General features: G+C 43.4%; 1 protein-coding gene across 2 annotated transcripts in view; it reads right to left on the bottom strand.

Moving 5' to 3' along the window:
* Positions 1 to 506: 506 nt before the first annotated feature.
* Positions 507 to 22,629, bottom strand: part of matn4 (matrilin 4) — a 74,115-nt gene continuing 51,992 nt past the window's right edge. Inside the window, exons 8-13 of one of the 2 annotated variants that reach the window (XM_072556215.1) lie at positions 21,782 to 21,904; positions 17,019 to 17,141; positions 10,995 to 11,408; positions 7,517 to 7,669; positions 5,474 to 5,576; positions 507 to 608 (exon numbers count right to left, since the gene is read on the bottom strand). In XM_072556215.1, coding sequence (XP_072412316.1) covers positions 545 to 608; positions 5,474 to 5,576; positions 7,517 to 7,669; positions 10,995 to 11,408; positions 17,019 to 17,141; positions 21,782 to 21,904 — 980 coding nt within the window. In that variant the 3' untranslated portion in view covers positions 507 to 544. The remainder of the gene's footprint in view (positions 609 to 5,473; positions 5,577 to 7,516; positions 7,670 to 10,994; positions 11,409 to 17,018; positions 17,142 to 21,781; positions 21,905 to 22,629) is intronic. The other variant, XM_072556216.1, reaches the window with a different exon arrangement.

Raw genomic sequence — 22,629 nt, 5'->3', positions numbered from 1 at the left:
TTGTGGGGCAGGGTTATCTGTTCTTTCACTGTCTCTCAGTTTGATTAGCCTCTTACCAGTTGTTTCCAGTGAGAAGCTGATCAGGTCTCCCATGCATTTTCAGGTTTGTTTTCCACCAGTCCTTCCTTTCACTCTACAGCGCCCTGAATACAAGTTGGTTGACAACACCTACTATGTATTTCCATTACCCTCCATCAATGGTTCACTGTTGCCTGCACTGACCTGCTGAACTTTAATACTTCCTTTTAAATAATGTGCAGTTTTAGACACCTATATTTTTAAACAAAATATTGGGAGTTCTTACTGCATGCGCAAGTTTAATATAAAAAGTGGAAAGATATACATCTTGTAAATGATCTTATAAAAATGGTCTTTTGCTGTTAAATCGCTCAAAGCAGTGGAAAATCGCGTCGTAAATGAATATCTTCTTTTATAAAAAAAACACCCAGAAAATGAGACAATAACACAAAAAGCTAAATTAACTTTAGTGACGCAGGAACACTTCGGATGGTGCAATGATGGTGGTGAGTTTTATTTTCACATTTTATTTCACTGCCTTTGGCAACCTGTTTTCCAAATCATCCAACCTTCCTGTCATCTGGGCCAGTGTCTCAGGTCAAGGAAGATCCCATGTCGTCATCAGGAACAAAACTGAATGGTAACCACAGACAATAATGGTAAGTAATGCACAGCACAGGATCAGGCCATTCAGCCCATCTAGTCCATTATTTCATGGGATGTGGGATTCACTGGGAGGGTCAACATTCATTGCTGGTCCCTAAATCGCCCTTGATCTGGTTGGTTTGTTTGGCCATTTCAGAGGGCTATTAAGATCCAATCACATTGCTGTGAGTTTTGAGTCACAGGTAAACCAGGCTAGCTAAGGACAGCAGATTTTCTTCCCTACAAAGGTTTGATGACAGTTTCACAGTCTTAATCCATGATAATGGATCATTGGCCCAGTAACATAGCCACTATGCTATTGCTCCCAGAGTTAAAATTATTGGTCTGTTAAATTATTATAAGGTAACTTGTGATCATTGGCTTCTAATGGATTAGAAACACTCGCCGTCTAGCTTCCAAAATACAAGCTTTTTAGGTTTTTACATGGTGTGGATGTGGCTACTGTTACTTGGAATTTTAGTTTAGGTTTGTCATAATCTCTTCATTATCTAACATGGTCTCCTTCTCTATACCCACTCTGCACTGAAGACTCCTCACTTTATCTCATATCCTAATTCCTTCATACCCGGAGTACTTCTAACCTATACTGAAGTCTACAGTTGGTGATATCATTCTGTGATTTGACAGCACTTGAGAAACAGAGTGGGATAATAATTACATGAACAACTAAAGGAAGAAAAACAATTGTGCTTATTGTTGATCTGCACATAATAATAATAGAAGCAATATAAGTTCCTTTCCAGGGACCTGATCTCTGTACATAAGAGGAAAATATTAAGGTTTGCATCTTTTTTGAATTACCAAAAGCTTGGGGAGTTTGCGTTCCCCATTGCAAAACCTTGTCCATTCAATGTTGACTTGCCAACCAATAAACCAGCACTCACTACTCCTGTGGCATAAATTGTGGACTTTTGAAATTTGGCATTCTTGCATTTGTCCTGATTACACCGGAATGAAAAGCTTTGGTAGCATGGACAGAATTCTATGTCCTGGTTTGCAGTTGATTGTTGGGAGGGAGGGAGTGTAGGGGAGTGGGTGGGTTGGCATTGAGGGTAACAGGGGAACTGGAAATTTCCTTGGATGGCCTTCCCTTCAGCCTTCCATCCATCTCAGCATCTCCTCAATTTTATAGTGGGACAGGCGAGGTCCTAGCCAGCCCATGGACCTCTTGTAGCCTTTTAATAAACACTCAAGACCATTTCCCACCCACCCACCCTCAATTATCAGGCTGGCAGGAGGAGATCAGTGACTGGGAAGGTGAATGGGCAAAGGCCACAAATTGACCCATCCCTACCCCCTTGAACTCTTCATCAAAACCCTCATGGGTCATCCACCCTTCTCACACTTACCTAATAGAGCTGTAGAGTTATAAACCATGGAAACAAACCCTTCAGCCCAATATATTCATGCCAACCAAGTTTCCCAAACTAAACTACTCCCACTTGCCTGTGTTTGGCCTATATCTCTCTAAACCTTTCCTATTCATGTACATGTATGAATGTCTTTTAAATATTGTAACTGTACCTGTATCTACTACTTCCTCTGACAGTTCATTCCACATACCAACCACCCTGTTTGAAAAGGTTGCTCCTCAGATCCCTTTTAAATCTTTTTCCTCTCACCTTAAAAACATAGCCTCTATCTTTGAACTCCCCTACTCTAGGGAAAAGAACATGTCTATGCCCCTCATGATTTTTAAAATCTCTGTAAGGAAACCTCTCAGCCTCCTAAGCTCCAGTGAAAAGGTTCCAGCCTATCCAAACTCTCCTTATACTCAACTGCTCCAATCCCAGCAATATCCTTGTGAATCTCTGCTGAACCCTCTCCAAGTTAATTATATCCTTCCTATAGCAAGGTGACCAGAACAATACACAGCACTAAAAGTGGCTTCACCAACATCCTGTACAACCGCAACATGGCGTCCAACTCAGTGGTCTGAACAATGAAGGCAAGAGTGCTAAGCACCTTCTTCCCCACCCTGTCAATCTGTGATGCAACTTTCAAAGAGCTATGTACCTGAACTCCTAGGTCTGTCTGTTTGACAACACTTTCCAAGGCCCTACCATTAACTGTATAAGCCTTGTCCATGTCCGTCTTAACAAAATGCACCACCTCACATTTATCCAAATTAAACTCCATCTGCCATTCCTCAGCCCATTGGCCCAAGTGATCCCTTTGTAATCTTAGACAACCTTCTTCACTGTCGACTATAGCACCAATTTTGGTGTCATCCACAAACTTTCTAACCATGCTTATAAAATTCTCATCCAAGTTGTTTATATAAATGATAAACAACAGTGGACCCCACACCAATTCTTGCTGAACGCTACTGATCACAGGCATCCCGCCTGAAAAACAACCCACCATCAACACTACCCTCTGTCTCCTACCATCAAGCCAATTTTGTATCCAGTTGGCAAACTTTCTTTGAGTGATCTAATTTAACTAACTAGTCTGTCATGCAGAACCTTGTCAAATGCTAAAGTCCATGAAAACAACATCTACCTACTTTGCCTTCATGCATCTTTGAGTTTTTTGAGGACATGACCAATCAAATTTGTGAGACACAATTTCCCATGCACAAAGCCATACTAAATATCCCTAATCAATCCTTGCTTTTCCAAATGCATGTAAATCCAATCTCATAGAATCCCTTCAACAACTTACCCACCATTGATATGAGATTCACAGGTCTATCATTCCAGCCTCCTCCTTACAGCCTTCCTTAAATAAAGGCACAATGTTAGCCACCCTCCAGTTTTCCAGCACCTCATCCATGGCTGTTGATGATCTCTGCTAGAGGCCCCACAATTTCTTCTATAGATTCCCACAATATCCTGGGATACACTTGCCCCAGAGATTTATCCAGCTTTATGTTTTTTCAGACCTCCAGTACCCCCTCTTCTGTATTGTGAACTGATTTCAAGACAGCAACAATTATTTTCTGAGTTCCCTAGTCTCTATGTCTTTCTCCATTGTAAATATTGATCCAAAATATTCATTTCTCCCATCTCCTATGGTTGCACTAATCCTAGGCTCCTAGGACTTAGACTCTCTGGAGGACTGCTTGTATTCCTAGATCTGTCCACTGTAGCCTCAAGTACTGATGGGAATAGGGAGATGTAGCTTTCTGAGGTGGGAGGGTCCTGAGTGAGGAGATGGTGGGGAACCAAACCACCAGTCAATCATTCCAAAAAAAGAGAAGCCCTCCCTCCTAAAACTCCTGCAATGTCTTTCTTTTCAACAACATTCAACTCCTAAATCTGAAGTTTGTTGACCCTTTCAGGCATTTCAAACCTATACGAGCTATTGCTTAACTCACCCCTTCTTGAACTGGTTCATTCCTTTTCCAGCACTGTCAATGTTCATTATATCCCACACCATGGCTTCTTCACCTTGCAGTCTCAGTTATAAAATACAAAAATAGCACATTTCACTTGTGTGAGGGATCTGTCTCTCAATATCTTGTAAAGAGTCAGAGAGTCATAGAGATGTACAGCATGGAAACAGACCCTTCAGTCCAACCTGTCCATGCCGACCAGATATTCCCACCCAATCTAGTCCCACCTGTCACACCCGGCCCATATCCCTCCAAACCCTTCCTATTCATATACCCATCTAAATGCCTCTTAAATGTTGCAATTGTACCAGCCTCCACCACTTCCTCTGGCAGCTCATTCCATACACGTACCACCCACTGCATGAAAAAGTTGCCCCTCAGGTCTCTTTTATATCTTTCCCCTCTCATCCTAACCCTATGCCCTCTAGTTCTGGACACCCCAACCCCAGAAAAAAGACTTTGCCTATTTACCCTATCCATGCCCCTCATAATTTTGTAAACCTCTACACCGCTCCAGAGAAAACAGCCCCAGCCTGTTCAGCCTCTCCCTATGGCTCAAATCCTCCAACCCTGGCAACATCCTTGTAAATCTTTTCTGAACCCTTTCAAGTTTCACAACATCTTTCTGATAGGAAGGAGACCAGAATTGCATGCAATATTCCAACAGTGGCCTAACCAATGTCCTGTACAGCCACAACATGACCTCCCAACTCCTGTACTCAATACTCTGACCAATAGAGGAAAGCATAACAAGCACCTTCTTCACTATCCTATCTACCTATGGCTCCACTTTCAAGGAGCTATGAATCTGCACTCCAAGGTCTCTTTTTTCAGCAACACTCCCTAGGACCTTAACATTAAGTGTAGAAGTCCTGCAAAGATTTGCTTTCCCAAAATACAGCACCTCACATTTATCTGAATTAAACTTCATCTGCCACTTCTCAGCCCATTGGCCCATCTGGTCCAGATCCTGTTGTAATCTGAGGTAACCCTCTTCGCTGTCCACTACACCTCCAATTTTGGTGTCACCTGCAAACTTACTAACTGTACTTCTTATGCTCGCATCCAAATCATTTATGTAAATGACAAAAAGTAGAGGACCCAGCACTCCTTGTGGTACTCCACTGGTCACAGACCTCCAGTCTGAAAAACAACCCTCCATCACCACCCTCTGTCTTCTACCTTTGAGCCAGTTCTATATCCAAATGGCTAGTTCTCCCTGTGTTCCATGAGATCTAACCTTGCTAATCAGTCTCCTATGGGGAACCTTGTCGAACACCTTACTGAAGTCCATATAGATCACATCTACCACTCTGCCTCATCAATCCTCTTTGTATCTTAACATTAACTTCACTGCGTTGTTAGTTGGCCAGATATCTAGAATGCCATATGCGATGGCAACAATGGGAATTGAAAAGCAGCGCTCACTCCATGGAGAAAAGGATATGTTTTTGAGAGAATTCTTCTAACAATGATAATGTGTCCTGTTGGAATGCTACAAGGGTTTCACAAGCACATGGATCTTTAATCGTCTCCTGTCCAGTCACTTCCTCTGAAAGAAAAAAGAATTACCTTTATATAGAATCTTTACCACAACTTCACTTTGTCCCAAAGTGCTTGCCACCGATGATGTTCCGTTTGAAGTTGGAGCTAATGTGGTTGTGAAGTTGAGCACAGCAAGATCCCACAATCAGCACAGCTGTATAATATGTTTGCATGTTGCTGGTCAAAGGATTATTACTTGTCATGATCTGGGGGTTTCCATTATTCTTCGAATGGGATTTCTTATGTGCACTAAAGACAGCAGACATTCTAAAGATGTTTAAACAAATAAGTGCAACAGGCAGACTCACAAATCTGTTGTACTCATTCATTGAGATTGAATTGGTAAACTTTTATCCTTTTCGGGGTTTGAGTTGGGTTGACAAAGCACAGTCAACACTGGGAGCTGAGCTCCACTTGAACGTATAATTCAGCAGGATAAATTTATGGTCTTATTGCACCAAAGTTGTGCGTTGACATGAGCACAATGGGTAAACTTGTCCTCTTCCTGTGAAACTCCATGGTATAAATCTTCCCAGTTACTGAATGAAGTTCTCTACAGTGTGGAGACAGGCCCTTCGGCCCAACAAGTCCACACTGGCCCTCCGAAGAGTAACCCACCCAGACCCATTCCCCAAACCTATATTTCCCCCTGATTAATGCACCTGACATTGTGAGCAATTTAGCGTGGCCAATTCAACTGACCTGCACATCTTTGGATTGTGGGAGAAAACCGGAGCACCCAGAGAAAACCCACGCAGACATGGGTGGAACATGCAAATTCCACACAGACAGTCACCCGAGGCTGAAATCAAACCCAGGTCCCTGGTGCTGTGAGGCAGCAGTGCTAACCACTGAGCCACCGTGCCGCCCCCTCACTTATTGGTTTGGACTATATTCACTGGAATTTAGAAGGATACAGGGAGATCTCATTGAAACCTAAAAATATTCTAACAGGGCTAGACAAGATTAACACAGGAAGGATGTTCCCAATGACTAGGGAATCCAGAACCAGTGGTTGACAGTTTGAGGATACAGGGTGGGCCGTTTAGGACTGAGATGAGGAGAAATATGTCCATGCAGAGAGTAGGAAGCCTGTGGAATTTACTGGTACTGAAAGTGGTTGAGGCCAAAACATTGACTGTTTTCAAGAAGGAATTAGATCTGAGGCTAAAGGGATCAAAGAGTATGAAGAGAAGGCAGGAACAGGGGGCTGAGTTGGATGATCTGCCGTGACCATATTGAATGAGGGAGCAGGCTTGAATGGCCTACTCCTGTTTCTTGTTTCTATCTAAGAATTTCCTCACTGCAGGTACTGCAGCTCTGCCATTGTAACTTTACTGCCGGTGTGATATTAATCCCATCCTTGCTGTAGTTCTGTCAGCAGTTACTGTGACATATAGAAACAGCTTGATTAAAGTTGCCAGTCTTGGTTTCCAGGTTCAGAGAGAGTGAAGGGGTAGGGAATAAAACGAAAACTGAAGGGCACATAGGACTAATTGTCTAGCAATGTTTCAGTGACAATTCAGTAATTAACAAAGTGAAAAAGGCAATAGAATACTCAAGTATTTTCCTGCCTTCCATTTTAACCATGAACAGGAATCCCAATTTATACAAAAGCAGAAAGTGCTGGAGAAACTCCGCAGATTTGGGCAACATCTGTGGAGGGAGAAACAGGGTTAGCATTTGAGTCTGCTATGACTTTTCAAAGTTAAATGTGATTTGTGATGCTAACTTTGTTTCTTTCTCCACAGATGAGGCCTGATCTGCTGAGTTTCTCCAGCACTTTCTACTCTTATTTCAGGTTACCAACACCCGCAGACCTTCTTTTGTTTCTGAGGTACACAAAGATGTCACAGGCAGGAAGAGATTAACTGATCCATCAAGTCAAAGATTTAAAGCTTTACCTATTTAGTTATTGAAATAAACAAAAAGGCCACAGAGACATACCCTCACAAATGTTCACTTTTAGGTTCTCAGCGATTTGATCGATGATGCTGAAGTCTGAAGCATAGAAGAAATGTTGATCAACTGGTTCAGATGCAATTTCTCGCAATTCGTCTTCCACTGCCTTACCGACACCAACAGCGTACATAGTGATCCCTGCAAGGGTGAATAGCAATAAGGAACATACCATTCATTAACCACAGGCAAAGGGGCCTAGGCAACAAAGCTCATTAGATGTCCAATGAGAGTGAGTCTATATGTTTGTAAGTGTCTCTCTCTTTAAGTCTATATATTATCCTTTTATAGGATGTGGGTGCCACTGGCAATATTTATTGCTCATCCCTAAGTAGCCCAGGACTGAGGTCAGATAGAATTCACAAGAACATAGGGACTAGGAGCAGGGGTAGACCATCTGGCCCTTTGAGCCTGCTCCCCCATTCAATAAAATCATGGCTGATCTTTTCGTGAACTCAGCTCCATTTACCCGCCTTCTCACCATAACCCTCACCATAAATATCTCTCACCATGACCCTCACCATAAATATCTCTCACCATATCCCTACCACAAATATCGCTCACCATAACCCTCAATTCCTTTACTGTTCAAAAATCTATCTGCCCTTAACTTAAAAACATTCAATAAGATAGCCTCAACTGCTTCCCTGGGCAGGGCATCCCACTGATTCAAAACCATTTGGGCGAAAAAGTTCCTCCTCAATTCAGTCCTAAATCTGCTCCCCTTTATTTTGGGTTTATGCCCCCAGTTCTATTTCACTTACCCGTGGAAACAACCTCCCTGCTACTATCTTCTCTAAACTCTTCACAATTTTATAAGATCCCCCCCCCTCACTCTTTTAAGTTCTAATAAGTATAGACCCAATCTACTACAATCTCTCCTCGTAACCCAACTTTCTCAACTCTGGAATCAACATAGTCAACCTCCTCTGTATCACTTTCACTGCCAGTACATCCTTTCTCAAGGAAGAGACCAAAACTGTACACACTACAACAGCTGTGGCCTCACTAGCACCCTTTACAGCTGCAGCATTACCTCCTTGTTTAAACGCCATCCCTCTAGCAATGAAGGACAATATTCCATTAGCTTTCTTAACTACCTGCTGCTCCTGTAAACCAATGCTTTGTGATTTATGCACAAGGACACCCAGGTCCCTCTGCACAGCAGCATACTGCAATTTTTCACCATTTAAATAAAAATCTATTTTGCAGTTATTAATACCAAAATGGATGACCTTACATTTACCAACATTGTACTCCATCTGCCAGATCCTTGTCTACTCACTTAACCTATTTTTATCCCTCTGCAGATTTTCGGTGTCCTCTGCACACTTTGCTCTACCACTTATCTTAGTGTCATCTGCAAACTTTGACACACTACATTTGGTTCCCATCTCTGTAAATTGTAAACAATTGCAGTTCCAACACTGATCCCTGAGGTACACCTTGAGCCATTGATTGACACCAGAAGACATTAATTTATCCTCAGTTTTTGTTTACTATTAGTTAACCAATCCTTTCCCCATGCTAATACATTACCCATAATTTCATGCACTTTTAGCTTACGCAGCAATTCCCCAAATCTAAAATAAAATGCAACCATTAACTCTGTCACTGGCCACTTCATTAATGACCCTGAGGATGAAATCTATCAGGACCCAAGCACTTGTCAACTCACAGCTCCAACAATTTGTTCAGTCCCACTTCTTTGGTGACTGTAATTTTCCTGAACTTGCCTCTCAATTTCCTCTTTTTGACTTATTGTTGCTGATGGGGTGTTACTCATGTTATCTATTGTGAAGACTGATGCAAAATCCTTGTTCTGTTCATCTGCCAATTTCTTATTTCCAATAATAATAATACCCCAAAATCAGATTCTATTGAACTACCATGAATTTTGATAACTCTTCCCTTTTTGGAGATACAGTATATCTTACCATCAGTTGGTATATTTCTAGCTGGCCTTTTCTCATATTCTAATTTTTCCTTGTTAACATTTTATTCAATCCTTGTTTTTATCATATATTCTGTCCAAACTTTAGATCTGCCACCCTAGATAAGAGCAGTAAAATTCATGCAATTATTATTTATTCTTTCATGGGATGAGGGTGTCACTGGCTAAGCCAACATTTATTGTCCATCCCTAATTGCCCAGAGGGCAATTAAGAGTCAACCACATTGCTGTGGGTCTGGAGTCACATATAAACCAGACCAGGTAAGGAGGGCAGAATCCTTCCCGAAAGGACTTGAGTGAAGCAGATGGGTTTTTCTTGACAATCAATAATGGATTCAAGATCATCGTTAGATTGTTAATTCCAGCTTTTCTTTCTTTAAATTCAAATTGCACCATGTACAATGGGGGCTTTAAACCTGGGGTTCCAAGAACATTACCTGGGTCTCTGGATTAACAACCCAGCAATAATACCACCAAGCAATCGCCTCCCCCATTTATGCATGAATCTAAAATACTAGCTGGAAGTGAACTTCTCGATTTTATTCTAAAGTTGGCCTTCTGTTTTAATAACCTCTGACATGACTTGACAGTCCTGAACCCTTCACCCAGCATGTGAAGTCAATAAAAAGGGCATGCTGCAATGTCCTAATGTTCTATTGGTTCTTGTCCAAGAAATAAGTTTGGTGGTTGCAATATCATTGCAGTGAATCTCAGAATAGAAGAACAAAGAAACAGGAATGGGCCATTCAGCCCATTAAGACATTCTGGACCCAAATGCCATGCTTCCACACTATCCCCACATCTCTTGATGTTGTTAGTAATGACAAATCTATCATTCTTTGTCTTGTCACAGGAAGTTTAATTTTAACGCTATGGCCACAAGTTGAAGATAACTTGCCTTTTTCATTTACAAAAATATGTTTCCCTGGCTTTGGGATTTAGATCCAGGGGATAGAGTCTCAGAACAAAAGACAAGGACTGAAATGAGGCAGAATTTCTTCCCTGCCAAAGGCTGAATCTTTAGAATTCTCTACCCCAGAGGCTGATGGAAGCTCAATCATTAAGTAAATTCAAAATGGGATAGGTGTGGTCTGATCGTTTTTGATTGGGCAATACAGCTGGCTTCACCACTGTAAATGTAGATGATCCTGTGTGTTATGGGTTGGAACTCGCACCAGAGACTTGAGGGTCTCAAATTGTGGTTGGAGTTCTCAGTGCATTTCCAAGGGAGTGTTGCACTGCCACAGGTACCATTGTTCAGATGGATAATGGCGCCAAAACCTCACCTACCCTCTCAGATGAGTGAAAAGATCCTGTACAGTACCCTGGACATGGATCTAATGGATCTTCAAACTCCAGGGCAATGAATTCACTGGTTTTGGTTTGAGTAGTATCCAGAAGGTTTTTGGGGAGAGGATAAGCTGACAAAATTTGTTACAAGTGACGAATGGAAAAGATCCTCATTTGTAATTAGACCCTTTTCCAGATGGACAAGCTCCTGCTGCATCTTACCAGCGTCTTTGGCCTTTTTGGCCCACTCAGAGATGCTGTCTTGAGAACGGCCATCGGTGAACACAACGCCTACCCTGGGCTGGCTCTGAGATCCAGGTCTGGCACCTCCTGCTTCAGTGAAGACGTTCTCCACCATGTGTTTGAGAGCGAGTCCAGTCATGGTGCCCTTCTCCATGTACACCACATTGTTCACTGCTTTCTTCAAAGCCGCAGTGGTCGTGTGTGTGCCCAGTGGAATCTCAGTGCGCACCTGGCTGGAATACTGCACCAAGGCAACCCGGGTGCCCTGGCTGGAGATATCCAAGGCATCCACAATGTTGTTCACAAACTTCTTCACCAGTTCAAAGTTCTCAGGTCGTACACTCTTGGACCCATCGATGACAAAGGCCAGGTCAATGTTTGCCTTGCTGCATCCTATTAAAAATTAAACAATTGTGTTAATGTTAAGAAATGGTTAGGGAGTAGAGAAAGGGATCACCTGAAAGACTCAATAGTTAGAGCACCACCAAGTGTAATCAGAGGGCCTGGTTGGTGCTCAGTTGTTAGGTCTCTCTGGACAAAGGTAAGAATGTGGTGGATTCATGAAGTGTGAATTTGGCTTCAGCTCCTGATCTTTGGTTGGCGAAAATATAATTTCAAACAGGATGGGGGGAAATACTTGTCTTTGTGGCCAAGATAAATTGTCAAAGGATACTGATGTTCTTCACAGACTTGACTAACATACACCTCGCTGTTGTGCCATCAGCTGTGGCTCAGTGGCATGGCCCTCAGTATCGCTCAAGTCCTGTTCAAGAGACCTGAGCACAGACTCAATGCTGGCACCTCAGTGTGGTGAGGTTCTGTAGAACTGTCAGAGGTATCCACTTTCGGATGAGACATCAAACCAAAGCTGTGTTACATGGGCACTATTTTGAGGTGTTTTAATCAATTTGTTCAGAGATGTTATTACACTCCTCTGGGGAAAGGGGGACTTGAACCCAGGTCTTTTGGCTCAAAGGTAGGGACACCACCACTGTACAACAAGAGTCTTAAGCACTACATCTAAGCAGAGAAATTGTCATGGTCAATGATAATCCCTTAATTCCATCACTAAAACCAAATTATCTGCTTATATTCGGATTGTTCTGTCTAGGATCTTGTGGTGCATCAGTTGGCTGTCATGTTTCCCACATTACATTAGTGACTACATTTCAAGGGTACAGCTTTGGCTGGAAAGCAATTTGGGACATGACAGAGGCCATTAATGAAAGTCCTTTCTTTCATCAAAAGGAATGGGCTGATGACAAGGTAGGTCAATAATGAATGTGTGATCTGCTCTGCTCCTTGCTGCCCTCTGGGCTAGATATGAGAATTTATGTCCATTGCATATTGTCAGGATCTTCCTTCCTTCAGACAGTTCATTGACAATTGCCCATTTCAATGGATGCAGAATACGCACATGGGCATGCTCCCTTAATAAGTGAAAGATACCATTGGGAAATTGGCTAAGATCAAAATTGGCATACCCTCCTCCGATGATTCATTGGAATCTGTGTTTGATGAATAATCAGAGAGATCTTTGTGCAGAAAGGGTGATTGTCAGTAAGAATCTTTGGTGGTCATCTGGTAGAGTACCTACTGCTGGTCAGAGCCTATAGGATCAAGTGGCTGCTAGGACATGTCAGGCAAAAGTGAGGACTGCAGATGCTGGAAATCAGAGTCTAGATTAGAGTGGTGCTGGAAAAGCACAGCAGGTCAGGCAGCATCCAAGGAGCAGGAAAATCAATTTTTCGGGCGAAAGTCCTTCATCAGAAATGAACAGCATTCCTGCACCACTCTAAGCTAGGACATGTTAGTCTTGGAAGGAGTGATAGAGGTTCAAAAAATCATGAGGTGTATTGATAGGGTGAATAGCCAAGGTCTTTTCTCTAGAGTGGGAAAGTCCAAAACTAGAGGGCACGGCTTTAAGGTGAGAGGGGAAAGATTTAAAAAGGACCTAAGGGGTAAATTGTTCACACAGAGGGTGGTGCGTGAATGGAATGAGCTGCCAGAGGAAGCAGTGGAGGCTGGTACAATTACAACATTTAAAAGGCATCTGGATGGGTACCTGAATAGGAAGGGTTTACAGGAATATGGGCCAAGTGCTGGCAAATGGGTCTAGGTCAGATTGGGATGCCTGGTCAGTATTGATGAGGTAGACCATCTTGAAACGCAAAAATGTGGATAAATCCACAGGACCTGGTCAGGTGTACCCAGAGCTCTGTGGGAAGCGAGGGAAGTAATTGCTGGGCCTCTTGCTGAGATATTTGTATCATCGCTAGTCACAGGTGAGGTGCCGGAAGACTGGAGGTTGGCTAACGTGGTGCCACTGTTTAGGAAAAAAATCAACAAGGTAAAAACAATGACTGCAGATACTGGAAACCAGGTACTGGAAAAGCATAGCAGCTCAGGCAGCATCCGAGAAGCAGTAAAATTGACGTCTCGGGCAAAAGCCCTTCATCAGGAATACAGGCAGAGAGCCTGAAGGGGTGGAGAGATAAATGAGAGAAGGGTGGGGGTGGGGAGAAAGTAGCATAGAGTACAATAGATGAGTGGGGAAGGGGATGAAGGTGATAGGTCAGGGGGGAGGGAGGGGGAAGGTAGCAAAGAGTACAATGGGTGGATGGGGGGGGCGATGAAGATGATAGGTCAGAGAGAAGGGTGGAGTGGATAGGTGGAAAAGAAGATAGGCATGTAGGACAAGTCATGGGGACAGTGCTGAGCTGGAAGTTTGGAACTGGGGTGAGGTGGGGGAAAGGGAAATAAGGAAACTGTTGAAGTCCACATTGATGCCCTGGGGTTGAAGTGTTCCGAGGCAGAAGATGAGGCGTTCTTCCTCCAGGCGTTGGGTGGTGAGGGAGCGGTGGTGAAGGAGGCCCAGGGCCTCCATGTCCTTGGCAGAATGGGAGGGGGAGCTGAAATATTGGGCTACAGGGCGGTGTGGTTGATTGGTGCGGGTGTCCCAGAGATGTTCCCTAAAGCGCTCTGTTAGGAGGCGTCCAGTCTCCCCAATGTAGAGGAGACCGCATCGGGAGCAACGGATACAATAAATGATATTGGTGGATGTGTAGGTAAAACCTTGATGGATGTGAAAGGCTCCTTTAGGGCCTTGGATGGAGGTGAGGGAGGAGGTGTGTGCGCAGGTTTTACAATTCCTGCGGTAGCAGGGGAAGGTACAAGGACGGGAGGGTGGGTTGTTGGGGGCGTGGACCTGACCAGGTAGTCATGGAGGGAACGGTCTTTGGGGAAGGCAGAAAGGGGTGGGGAGGGATATATATCCCTGGTGGTGGGGTCCGTTTGGAAGTGGCGGAAATGTCGGCAGATGGTTTGGTTTATGCGAAGGTTGGTAGGGTGGAAGGCTCCTTTGCGGGGGGGGGTCTGTCCTTGTTACGGGGATGGTAAGGACAAGCCAGGGAACGATAGACCAGTGAGCCTGACGTCGGTGGTGGGCAAGTTGTTGGAGGGACAGGATGTACATGGATTTGGAAAGGCAAGGTCTGATTTGGGATAGTCAACATGGCTTTGTGCATGGGAAATCATGTCTCACAAACTTGATTGAGTTTTTTGAAGAAGTAACAAAGAGGATAAATGAGGGCAGAGTGGTAGATGTGATCTATATGGACTTCAATAAGGCGTTCAACAAGGTTCCCCATGGGAGACTAATTAGCAAGGTTAGATCTCATGGAATACAGGGAGAACTCGCCATTTGGATACAGAACTGGCTCAAAGGTAGAAGACAGAGGGTGGTGGTGGAGGGTTGTTTTTCAGACTGGAGGCCTGTGACCAGTGGAATGTCACAAGGATTAGTGCTGGATCCACTACTTTTCATCATTTATATAATGATTTGGTTGAGAGCATAAGAGATATAGTTAGTAAATTTGTAGATGACACCAAAATTGAAGGTGTAGTGGACAGTGAAGAAGGTTACCTCAGACTACAATGGGACCTTGATCAGATGGGCCAATGGGCTGAGAAGTGGCAGATGGAGTTTAATTTAGATAAATGTGAGGTGCTGCATTTTGGGAAAGCAAATCTTAGCAGGATGTATACACTTAGTGGTAAGGTCCTAGGGAGTGTTGCTGAACAAAGAGACCTTGGAGTGCAGGTTCATAGCTCCTTGAATGTGGAGTCGCAGGTAGATAGGACAGTGAAGGCGGCGTTTGGTATGCTTACCTTTATTGGTCAGAGTATTGAGTACAGGAGTTGGGAGGTCATGTTGTGGCTGTACAAGAGAATGGTTAGGCCACTTTTGGAATATTGCGTGCAATTCTGGTCTCCTTCCTATTGGAAGGATGTTGTGAAATTTGAAAGGGTTCAGAAAAGATTTGCAAGGATGTTATCAGGGTTGGAGGATTTGAGATATAGGGAGAGGTTGAATAGGCTAGGGCTGTTTTTCCTGGAGCGTCGGAGGCTGAGGGGTGACCTTATAGAGGTCTATAAAATCATGAGGGATATGGATAGGATAAATAGACAAGGTCTTTTCCCTGGGGTGGGAGAGTCTGGGCAGTTTTCTGTGGAGCTTTGGATACTGAGGGGTGACCCTATAGAGGTTTTGTAAAATCATGAGGGGTATGGATAGGGTGAATAGCCAAGGTTTTTTTCAGTGTTGGGGAATCCAGAAGTGGAGGGCATAGGTTTAGGGTGAGAGGAGAAAGATAAAAAAGACACCTTAGGGGCAACTTTTTCATGCAGAGGGTGGTGTGTGTATGGAATGAGCTGCCAGAAGAAGTGGTGGAGGCTCATACAATTGCAACATTTAAAAGGCATCTGGATGAGTAATGAATAGGAAGGGTTTGGAGGGATATGGGTCGGGTGCTGGCAGGTGGGATTAGATTGGGTTGGGATATCTGGTCGGTATGGGTGGGTTGGACCAAAGGGTCTGTTTCCATGCTGTACATTTCTACGACTTGATGAGTTCTCATGAGGTGAATCGACAGGTTAGTTAATCTGCAAATCCTTCCATCTCTTCCACTGTTCTCCAAAAGGAAAAACATGTGTGTGTGTGAAAATAGACTTACCATTAGAAAACTGTGTCCAATGATGAAAGGATCGAGAATGAAGATTAAGGTAATCGGTAAAAAATGCAATGGAGACTTTTTCATGCAGTGAGTGGTTAGGATCTGGAGTGTGCTGCTTGAGATGGTGTTGGAGACCAGTTCAGTCAATGCTTTCAAGAGGTGTTGGGTTATTATCAGTTAAGGGAGAAACAACACGGTTACAGAGAGAAGACCAGGGAACAGTTTTCCCTCTAATTTTCTTTCCGCTGTGTGGGCCTCTGAAATCCATACAACTTCCAGAAGTGGAAATCAATTCTGTGAGCAGTGTACCAACACTGATCACTACGTGGAGAACTCTGGAGCAGTTACTTGCAGGCAGTGCCACTTGCTTCATTGGTCTTTCATGTGCAACCTTCTTTTACCCCAATCAGGGAGAAAGGGTTTCAGTAACAGACCACTTTGCCTGGACTAGGGAAGATGACAGGCTACAGACCTGAAACATTAGCCCTGTTTCTCTCTCTTCACAGTCACTGTTTGACCTATTGAGCATTTACAGTATTTTCTGTACATTTTCTGTACCGTTAATTAAGTTGAAAATGTTATAGAGAGTTTTAAGAGAGCTGTACAAAAGTAGAGAAGTTTAGACAGGGCAGACAGGAGAGAACGTGTTGCTACTAGCAGGGACTTGGAATTGGGAAACATAGACTTCCATGCTGGGATGAGATAATGAGAAGCTTCGTTGATGCAGTGAGCTGTGATTTTGGATTTGGTGGGAGCAGATTCAATATTAATTTCTAAAAGGGAACTGGATTTATGTCTGTGAAGTAAAAGTGTGCAGGGCTTTTGGAAAAGAATAGGTAGAGTGGATCTAATTGAATAGCTGTTTCACATAACCAGCATAGACATGAACAGCTTCCTGCTGGGAACTCTTATGTTCACAGTCCAGCAGACCACACTGAAAACAGATTCTAGTGGAGACCAAATGGGTGCAGACAGGAATAGAACTCACTATTACAGGTCTTCCCATCCTCGTTCAGTTGCCTTCCCGGGGGGCAGATGCAGAAGTATGACCCGGGAGTGCTGACACACTTGAATTCACAGCCATGTTCCACAGTGTTGCACATATCGACAACTGCAATGCAAGAGAATGCTTGCTTTAAGAAATTATATTATTGACTTATCACTATTTTGCCAGGAGTCTGAATGGGATTATTATCATTCCACTGGCCCAGGAGCACTCATGACATGGCTTATGGGAGTCATTTTTATTTAAACTGTGACCTCACCTGACCTGTTGCTCCAAGTAATCTCTTCTACATTCACGGAACATAAACATTACTAATATGGCCAGGATTGATTGTCCACCTCTAATTACCTGTGAGAAGGTGGTGGTGGTTTGTCTTCTTCACGTACTGCCACTAGCAGGGGGCTTAGTAATTGGGAACATAAATTTACGTGCTGGGGTAAGATGATGAGAAGCTTCATTGATGGTGCGCCCCAACAGTGTCTACACTCACACTCTGTAGCAGTTGAATATATCTGAGTGGCTTGGAAGGCCATTTCAGAGGGCAGTTAAGAGTTAACAACTTTGCAATGCCATGGGCAGGCCAGCAGATTTGTTCCCACATGGCATTAGTGAACCTAATTGGTATTTACAACAATCCAATAGCTTCATGACCATTAATAATTAACTTGCAATTTATTTTTAATGTTTTAAAGTTTAAATTAAGTTTCCTAATGCCTCCAGTTCTCTAAATTACTAGCCCAGCGATGTTGTCATCATCACCCATCAGCTGCTATGGGATGTCATCATAATGAGGCTTGTCACTATTTCCCACTCCCTTCTCTCTCTCTCTCTCTCTCTCTCTCTCTCACACACACACACACACACACACACACACACACACACTTCCTTTTTCCTTTCTTACATTATTGCAAATTGCAATGCCTCCGTAATAGAGAGAAACTATCAAGCAGTTAAAGAGTGCAGCTTTGTTTCTGAAGATTGCTAGTAAATGATTTTATATGGTCCTTTCTCTGTATATAATGTACAAAGGGGAAATGTGTTACCACTTACCGTGGCAAAATACACTGTTACATGGATGTCGTAGCTTTTCTTAAAACCCATTCATGGGATGAGGGCGCCTCTGGCTCGGCCAGCATTAATTGCCGATCCCTAACTGCTCAGAGGGCAGTTAAGTGTGAACCACATTGCTGTGGGTCTGGAGTCACATGTAGGCCAGACCAAGTAAGGATAGCAATTTCCTCCCTTAAGGGACATGAGTGAACCAGATGGGTTTTTCTGACAACTGACAATGGATTCATGGTCAATGTTAGCATCTTAATTCCAGATATTTTTTATTGAATTCAAATTCCACCATCTGCCATGGTCTGGCTGGAGCGAGGGACAGAGTTGGTGGTGGGTCCAATATTCTTTCCAGGAATCAGCAGCATTCACAGATCTGACCAACATGTACTGTTGTACTGTCAGCTGCGGTTCAGGATGTAGTACTCTCTCCTCAGGTTATAGGTTCATGTTCTACTGAAGAGACCTGAGTACACAATGGCTGGGCAGGAATCTCTCCTACTCTTGCTGCCTGCCCTTGGTGACCGTCAGAAGGATCTTCAGAATGATGCTCAACCCATTTGGCCACATTATGAATGCATCAAATCTTGGAATCAGACTCGAATCCAAGGCCTCTGTCTCAGAGACAGGGTTCCTACCCACAAGACTGCCTCACAAGCAGTGATGAGAGCAAGTTTAACCCCATGTCAGCCTCCGGGGTTGATGTGAGAATTACAAATTAATCTCCTGGACAATGCTAGATACAGAGCATTTTATAATTATTTGGATTAGAGTAATATGCAAGGTATAGGGGAGAAAGCAAGAGATTAGCGATGGGTAATGATACTCATTTAATGAGCTGGTGCAGGCACAATGGATTGAATGGCCTTATTCTGCATCAAACATCTCTGTGATTCTGTGTTCCAAGTAGTACACTGGAGAATTTTAAAGAAAAGATTTAAAATGGGATTTGTTTTCATTTTATTTGGAAGCTTTTCAAGGCTGCTTTGCAACAGTCAAGCATTAGCCACGATGTGGAGGTGCTGCTGTTGGGTTGGAGTGGACAAAGTTAACAATCACACAACGCCAGGTTACAGTCCAATGCAGGATGAACAGACCATTTGCTATCAAACTGGTGTATCTGACAAGGTGATTTATTTGATAACCAATAATGGGTCACAGTTTGGGGGCTGCAGTAGTGGCAGTAGGTCATGTCATCAGTTGGATAGTACAATCGCTGAGCCAGCACACACACACAACAGCCTCTTTCTGTCTTGTATCATTCTGGTATTCTATGTGTCTACTACAGTGCATATAGACTTGTTGTCATTAGCTGATTACTGGTGTAACATAGAAACATAGAAAATCGGAGCAGGAGTAGGCCATTCAGCCCTTTGAGCCTGCTCCCCCATTCAATATGATCATGGGATGATCATCCAACTCAGTCCCCTCCTCCTGCCTTATCCTCATACTCTTTGATCCCATTCGAACTCAGATCTAATTCTCTCTTGAAAACAGTCAATGTTTTGGCCTCCACCACTTTCAGTGACAGTAAATTTCACAGGCTCCCCACTCTGTGGGTGAAGATATTTCTCCTTATCTCAGTCCTAAATGGCCCACCTCGTATCCTCAAACTGTGACCCCCTGGTCCCCTGTTACTGCTTTCTCACTAAACCCATGATTCCTTTAGCTTGAGGAACCATATCTAACTTTTTGAAAACTTTTAAAGTTTTGGTCTTAACTACTTTCTGTGCCCCATTTCCTGGGGTGCCTACCAGTCACAGATCCGGAGTACCACATGCTTCATCTTCAAAGCCATTTGGGTGTGGATGTAGCAATGCAAGAAAGACAAGCAATTAGGCAAAACTACCCTCATCACAGACTGCTGCCTGGGATCTGGTAATGACCACCCTGCCCAAGCACAAGAGCAAACTCAAAAGGGTCTTCCAACCTACCTGCCCTCCTCCCCATTGGGAGTTCAAATATTAGGAATGTGGGGCTAAAGTGCAATCCACAAATTGAAATGCATCCCATCTAAATGGAAAGTTAAAGATGGGCCAAAGTCTTTTACAACATACATCAATATGGATCCCTCTTTCTATTGTTACTCCATGACCAACAAGTTCAGCAATTTGGCTCTGTGACAACAGTCTCGTCACAGAGGCTGAAACGCTGGGTTTAAGCACCACTCTGAGACCGTTTAACCTGGGCTGTCACCCTTAATACCATCTAGAGGAAGTGCTGCACACTGTCACAGGTACCACCTTTCAGATGGGACAAGTAACTGAGATCCCATCTGCCCTTTTAGCTGATGTAACATAACTCGCGGCGTTATTGTAAAGTAGAGCATGGGGAGTTCTCCCTGATTGTCCATGTCATTACTTAAATAGATATCTGGTTATATAATCTACTTGTGGGATCTTGCTGTGCACAAAATGGTAGTTCCTTTCCCCTACGTTACAAAGTAACTCAAAGCACTTCTGTAGCATTTCATGGACTGTGAGTGCTGTGGGACATCTTACAGGTCACCACGTAAATCAAAGTTCTTTTACATCTTCCTTCAGCTTCTACAAGTAACATTCACACCTAACCAATATCAAGTCTTGGGTTGACAAGTGGCAAGTAACATTCACACCACACAAGTCTCAGGCAATGACTATCTCCCATAAGATGGACTCTAACCACTGCCCTTGACAGTTAATGGTGTTACTGTCACTAAATCCTCTATTATCATCATCCTGGGTTACCACTGACCAGAAACTCAACTGGACTTGCCATTGAAAATACTGTAGTTATAAGAACAGGTCAGAGTCTAGGAATACTGCGATGAGTAACTCACTCCCTGATTTCCACAGCCTGTTCACCGTCTACAAGGCACAAGTCAGGAGTGTGATGGAATACTCCTCACTTGTCTGGATGCATGCTGCTCCAACAACACTCAGAAAGCTCAACACCATCCAGGACAAAGCAACCCGCTTCATTGTCACCGAATCCACAAGCAACGTCTGCCTCCATCATTGACACTCAGTAACGGCAGTCAGTACTAACTGCAAGATGTACAGCAGAAGTTTGCCAAAAAATTCTTAGGACAAACCCACAACCACTTCCATCCACAAGGACAAGGGCAGCAGATACATGGGAACACCATACCCGCAAATTTCCCTCCAAGCCACTCACCATTCTGACTTGGAAATATGTTCCTTCATTGTCACTGGGTCAAAAAGTCCTGGAATTCCCACTCTAAGGGCATTGTGGATGTACTGACAGGACATAGACTGCAGTGGTTCAAGAAGGGAGTGCACCACCACTTTCACAAGGGCAACTAGGGACCGGAAATAAATGCTGACCCAGCCAGTGACACCCATGTCCCACATGGGAACAAAAAACAACATTGTACGTTGATCAAAAGGGAATTAGATAAATATTGAAGGATAAAGTTTGCTGTGAGTAAAAAAATGGTTGGTGTGGATTTAATTGGATAGTCCAATCAAGGAGCCAGCACAGTCAAAGCGACCTCCAAACTGTCCTGTATTATCCTAGTATTTATTTCTTTCTCTTTTGATGAGTGCTCCTGAATCTTCTTCAATTGACCAAAATAGTTCAGGACAGATGGACAGGTTAAAAAGAAAAGATCCAAGGAAAACCAGAGAGGTGTTTCAAATTTGGGAATGACTTCTGTTACCATCAGTCCTCTTGCTTGCGTTTACCTTTACATGTTTTCCCATCATCGTGCAGTTCAAATCCATCCCGGCACGTGCAATAATATCCATTCAGAATGCTGACACATTCATGTTGGCAGCTGTGGTTCCCAAACGAACAATAGTTCACCACTGTAGAGAAAGGTCCCACACGTTTTAACTTCAGTACTATGATCTGTCTATAGATGAGCTCCCATTGGTGGCAAGCAGACTTGAGGGGCTGAATGGCCTGTTCCTATCATTCTAAGTAGAGTTGGAATGATCCTGGTCCATTAAATCAACATGCACTGGTGTGTTTAAAAAGAAATTGGATATAAGGATGTTCAAAGTCAATGCCAGGCATTGTTCAAGTGGCAGTAAAGGATTGCTTTTCTGAGATTGCGAATGTCAATGACCTTAAGACCATTAGGCATAGGAGCAGAAATTAGGCCATTCTGCCCATCGAGTCTGTTCTGCCATTCAATCATGGCTGATAGGTTTTTCATGCCCATTTTCATGCTTTCTCCCTGTAACCTTTGATCCCCTTGGCAATCAAGAACTTATATATCTATGTTTCAAATTTACTTAATCTCCTGGTCTCCACAGCCTTCTGTGTCAATGAATTCCATAGATTCACCACTCTCTGGCTAAAGACGTTTCTCCTTATCGCCATTCTAAAGGGTCGTCCCTTTACTGTAAGGCTGTGCCCTCGGGTCCTGGTCTCTCTTGCCAATGGAAACATCTTCCCAACATCCACTCTGTCCAGTCCATTCAGTAAGTTTTAATCAGATTCCCCGCTCATTCTTCTCAACTCCATTGAGTATAGTTCCAGGGTCCTCAAACGTTCCTCATTTGTTAAGCCTTTCATTCCTGGGGTC

Source organism: Chiloscyllium punctatum, chromosome 37, assembly GCF_047496795.1.
Source record: "Chiloscyllium punctatum isolate Juve2018m chromosome 37, sChiPun1.3, whole genome shotgun sequence".
NCBI classification, from domain to species: Eukaryota; Metazoa; Chordata; class Chondrichthyes; order Orectolobiformes; family Hemiscylliidae; genus Chiloscyllium; species Chiloscyllium punctatum.
Note: the sequence above shows the minus strand (reverse complement) of the source record. Positions and strands in the feature narration are given on the sequence as shown.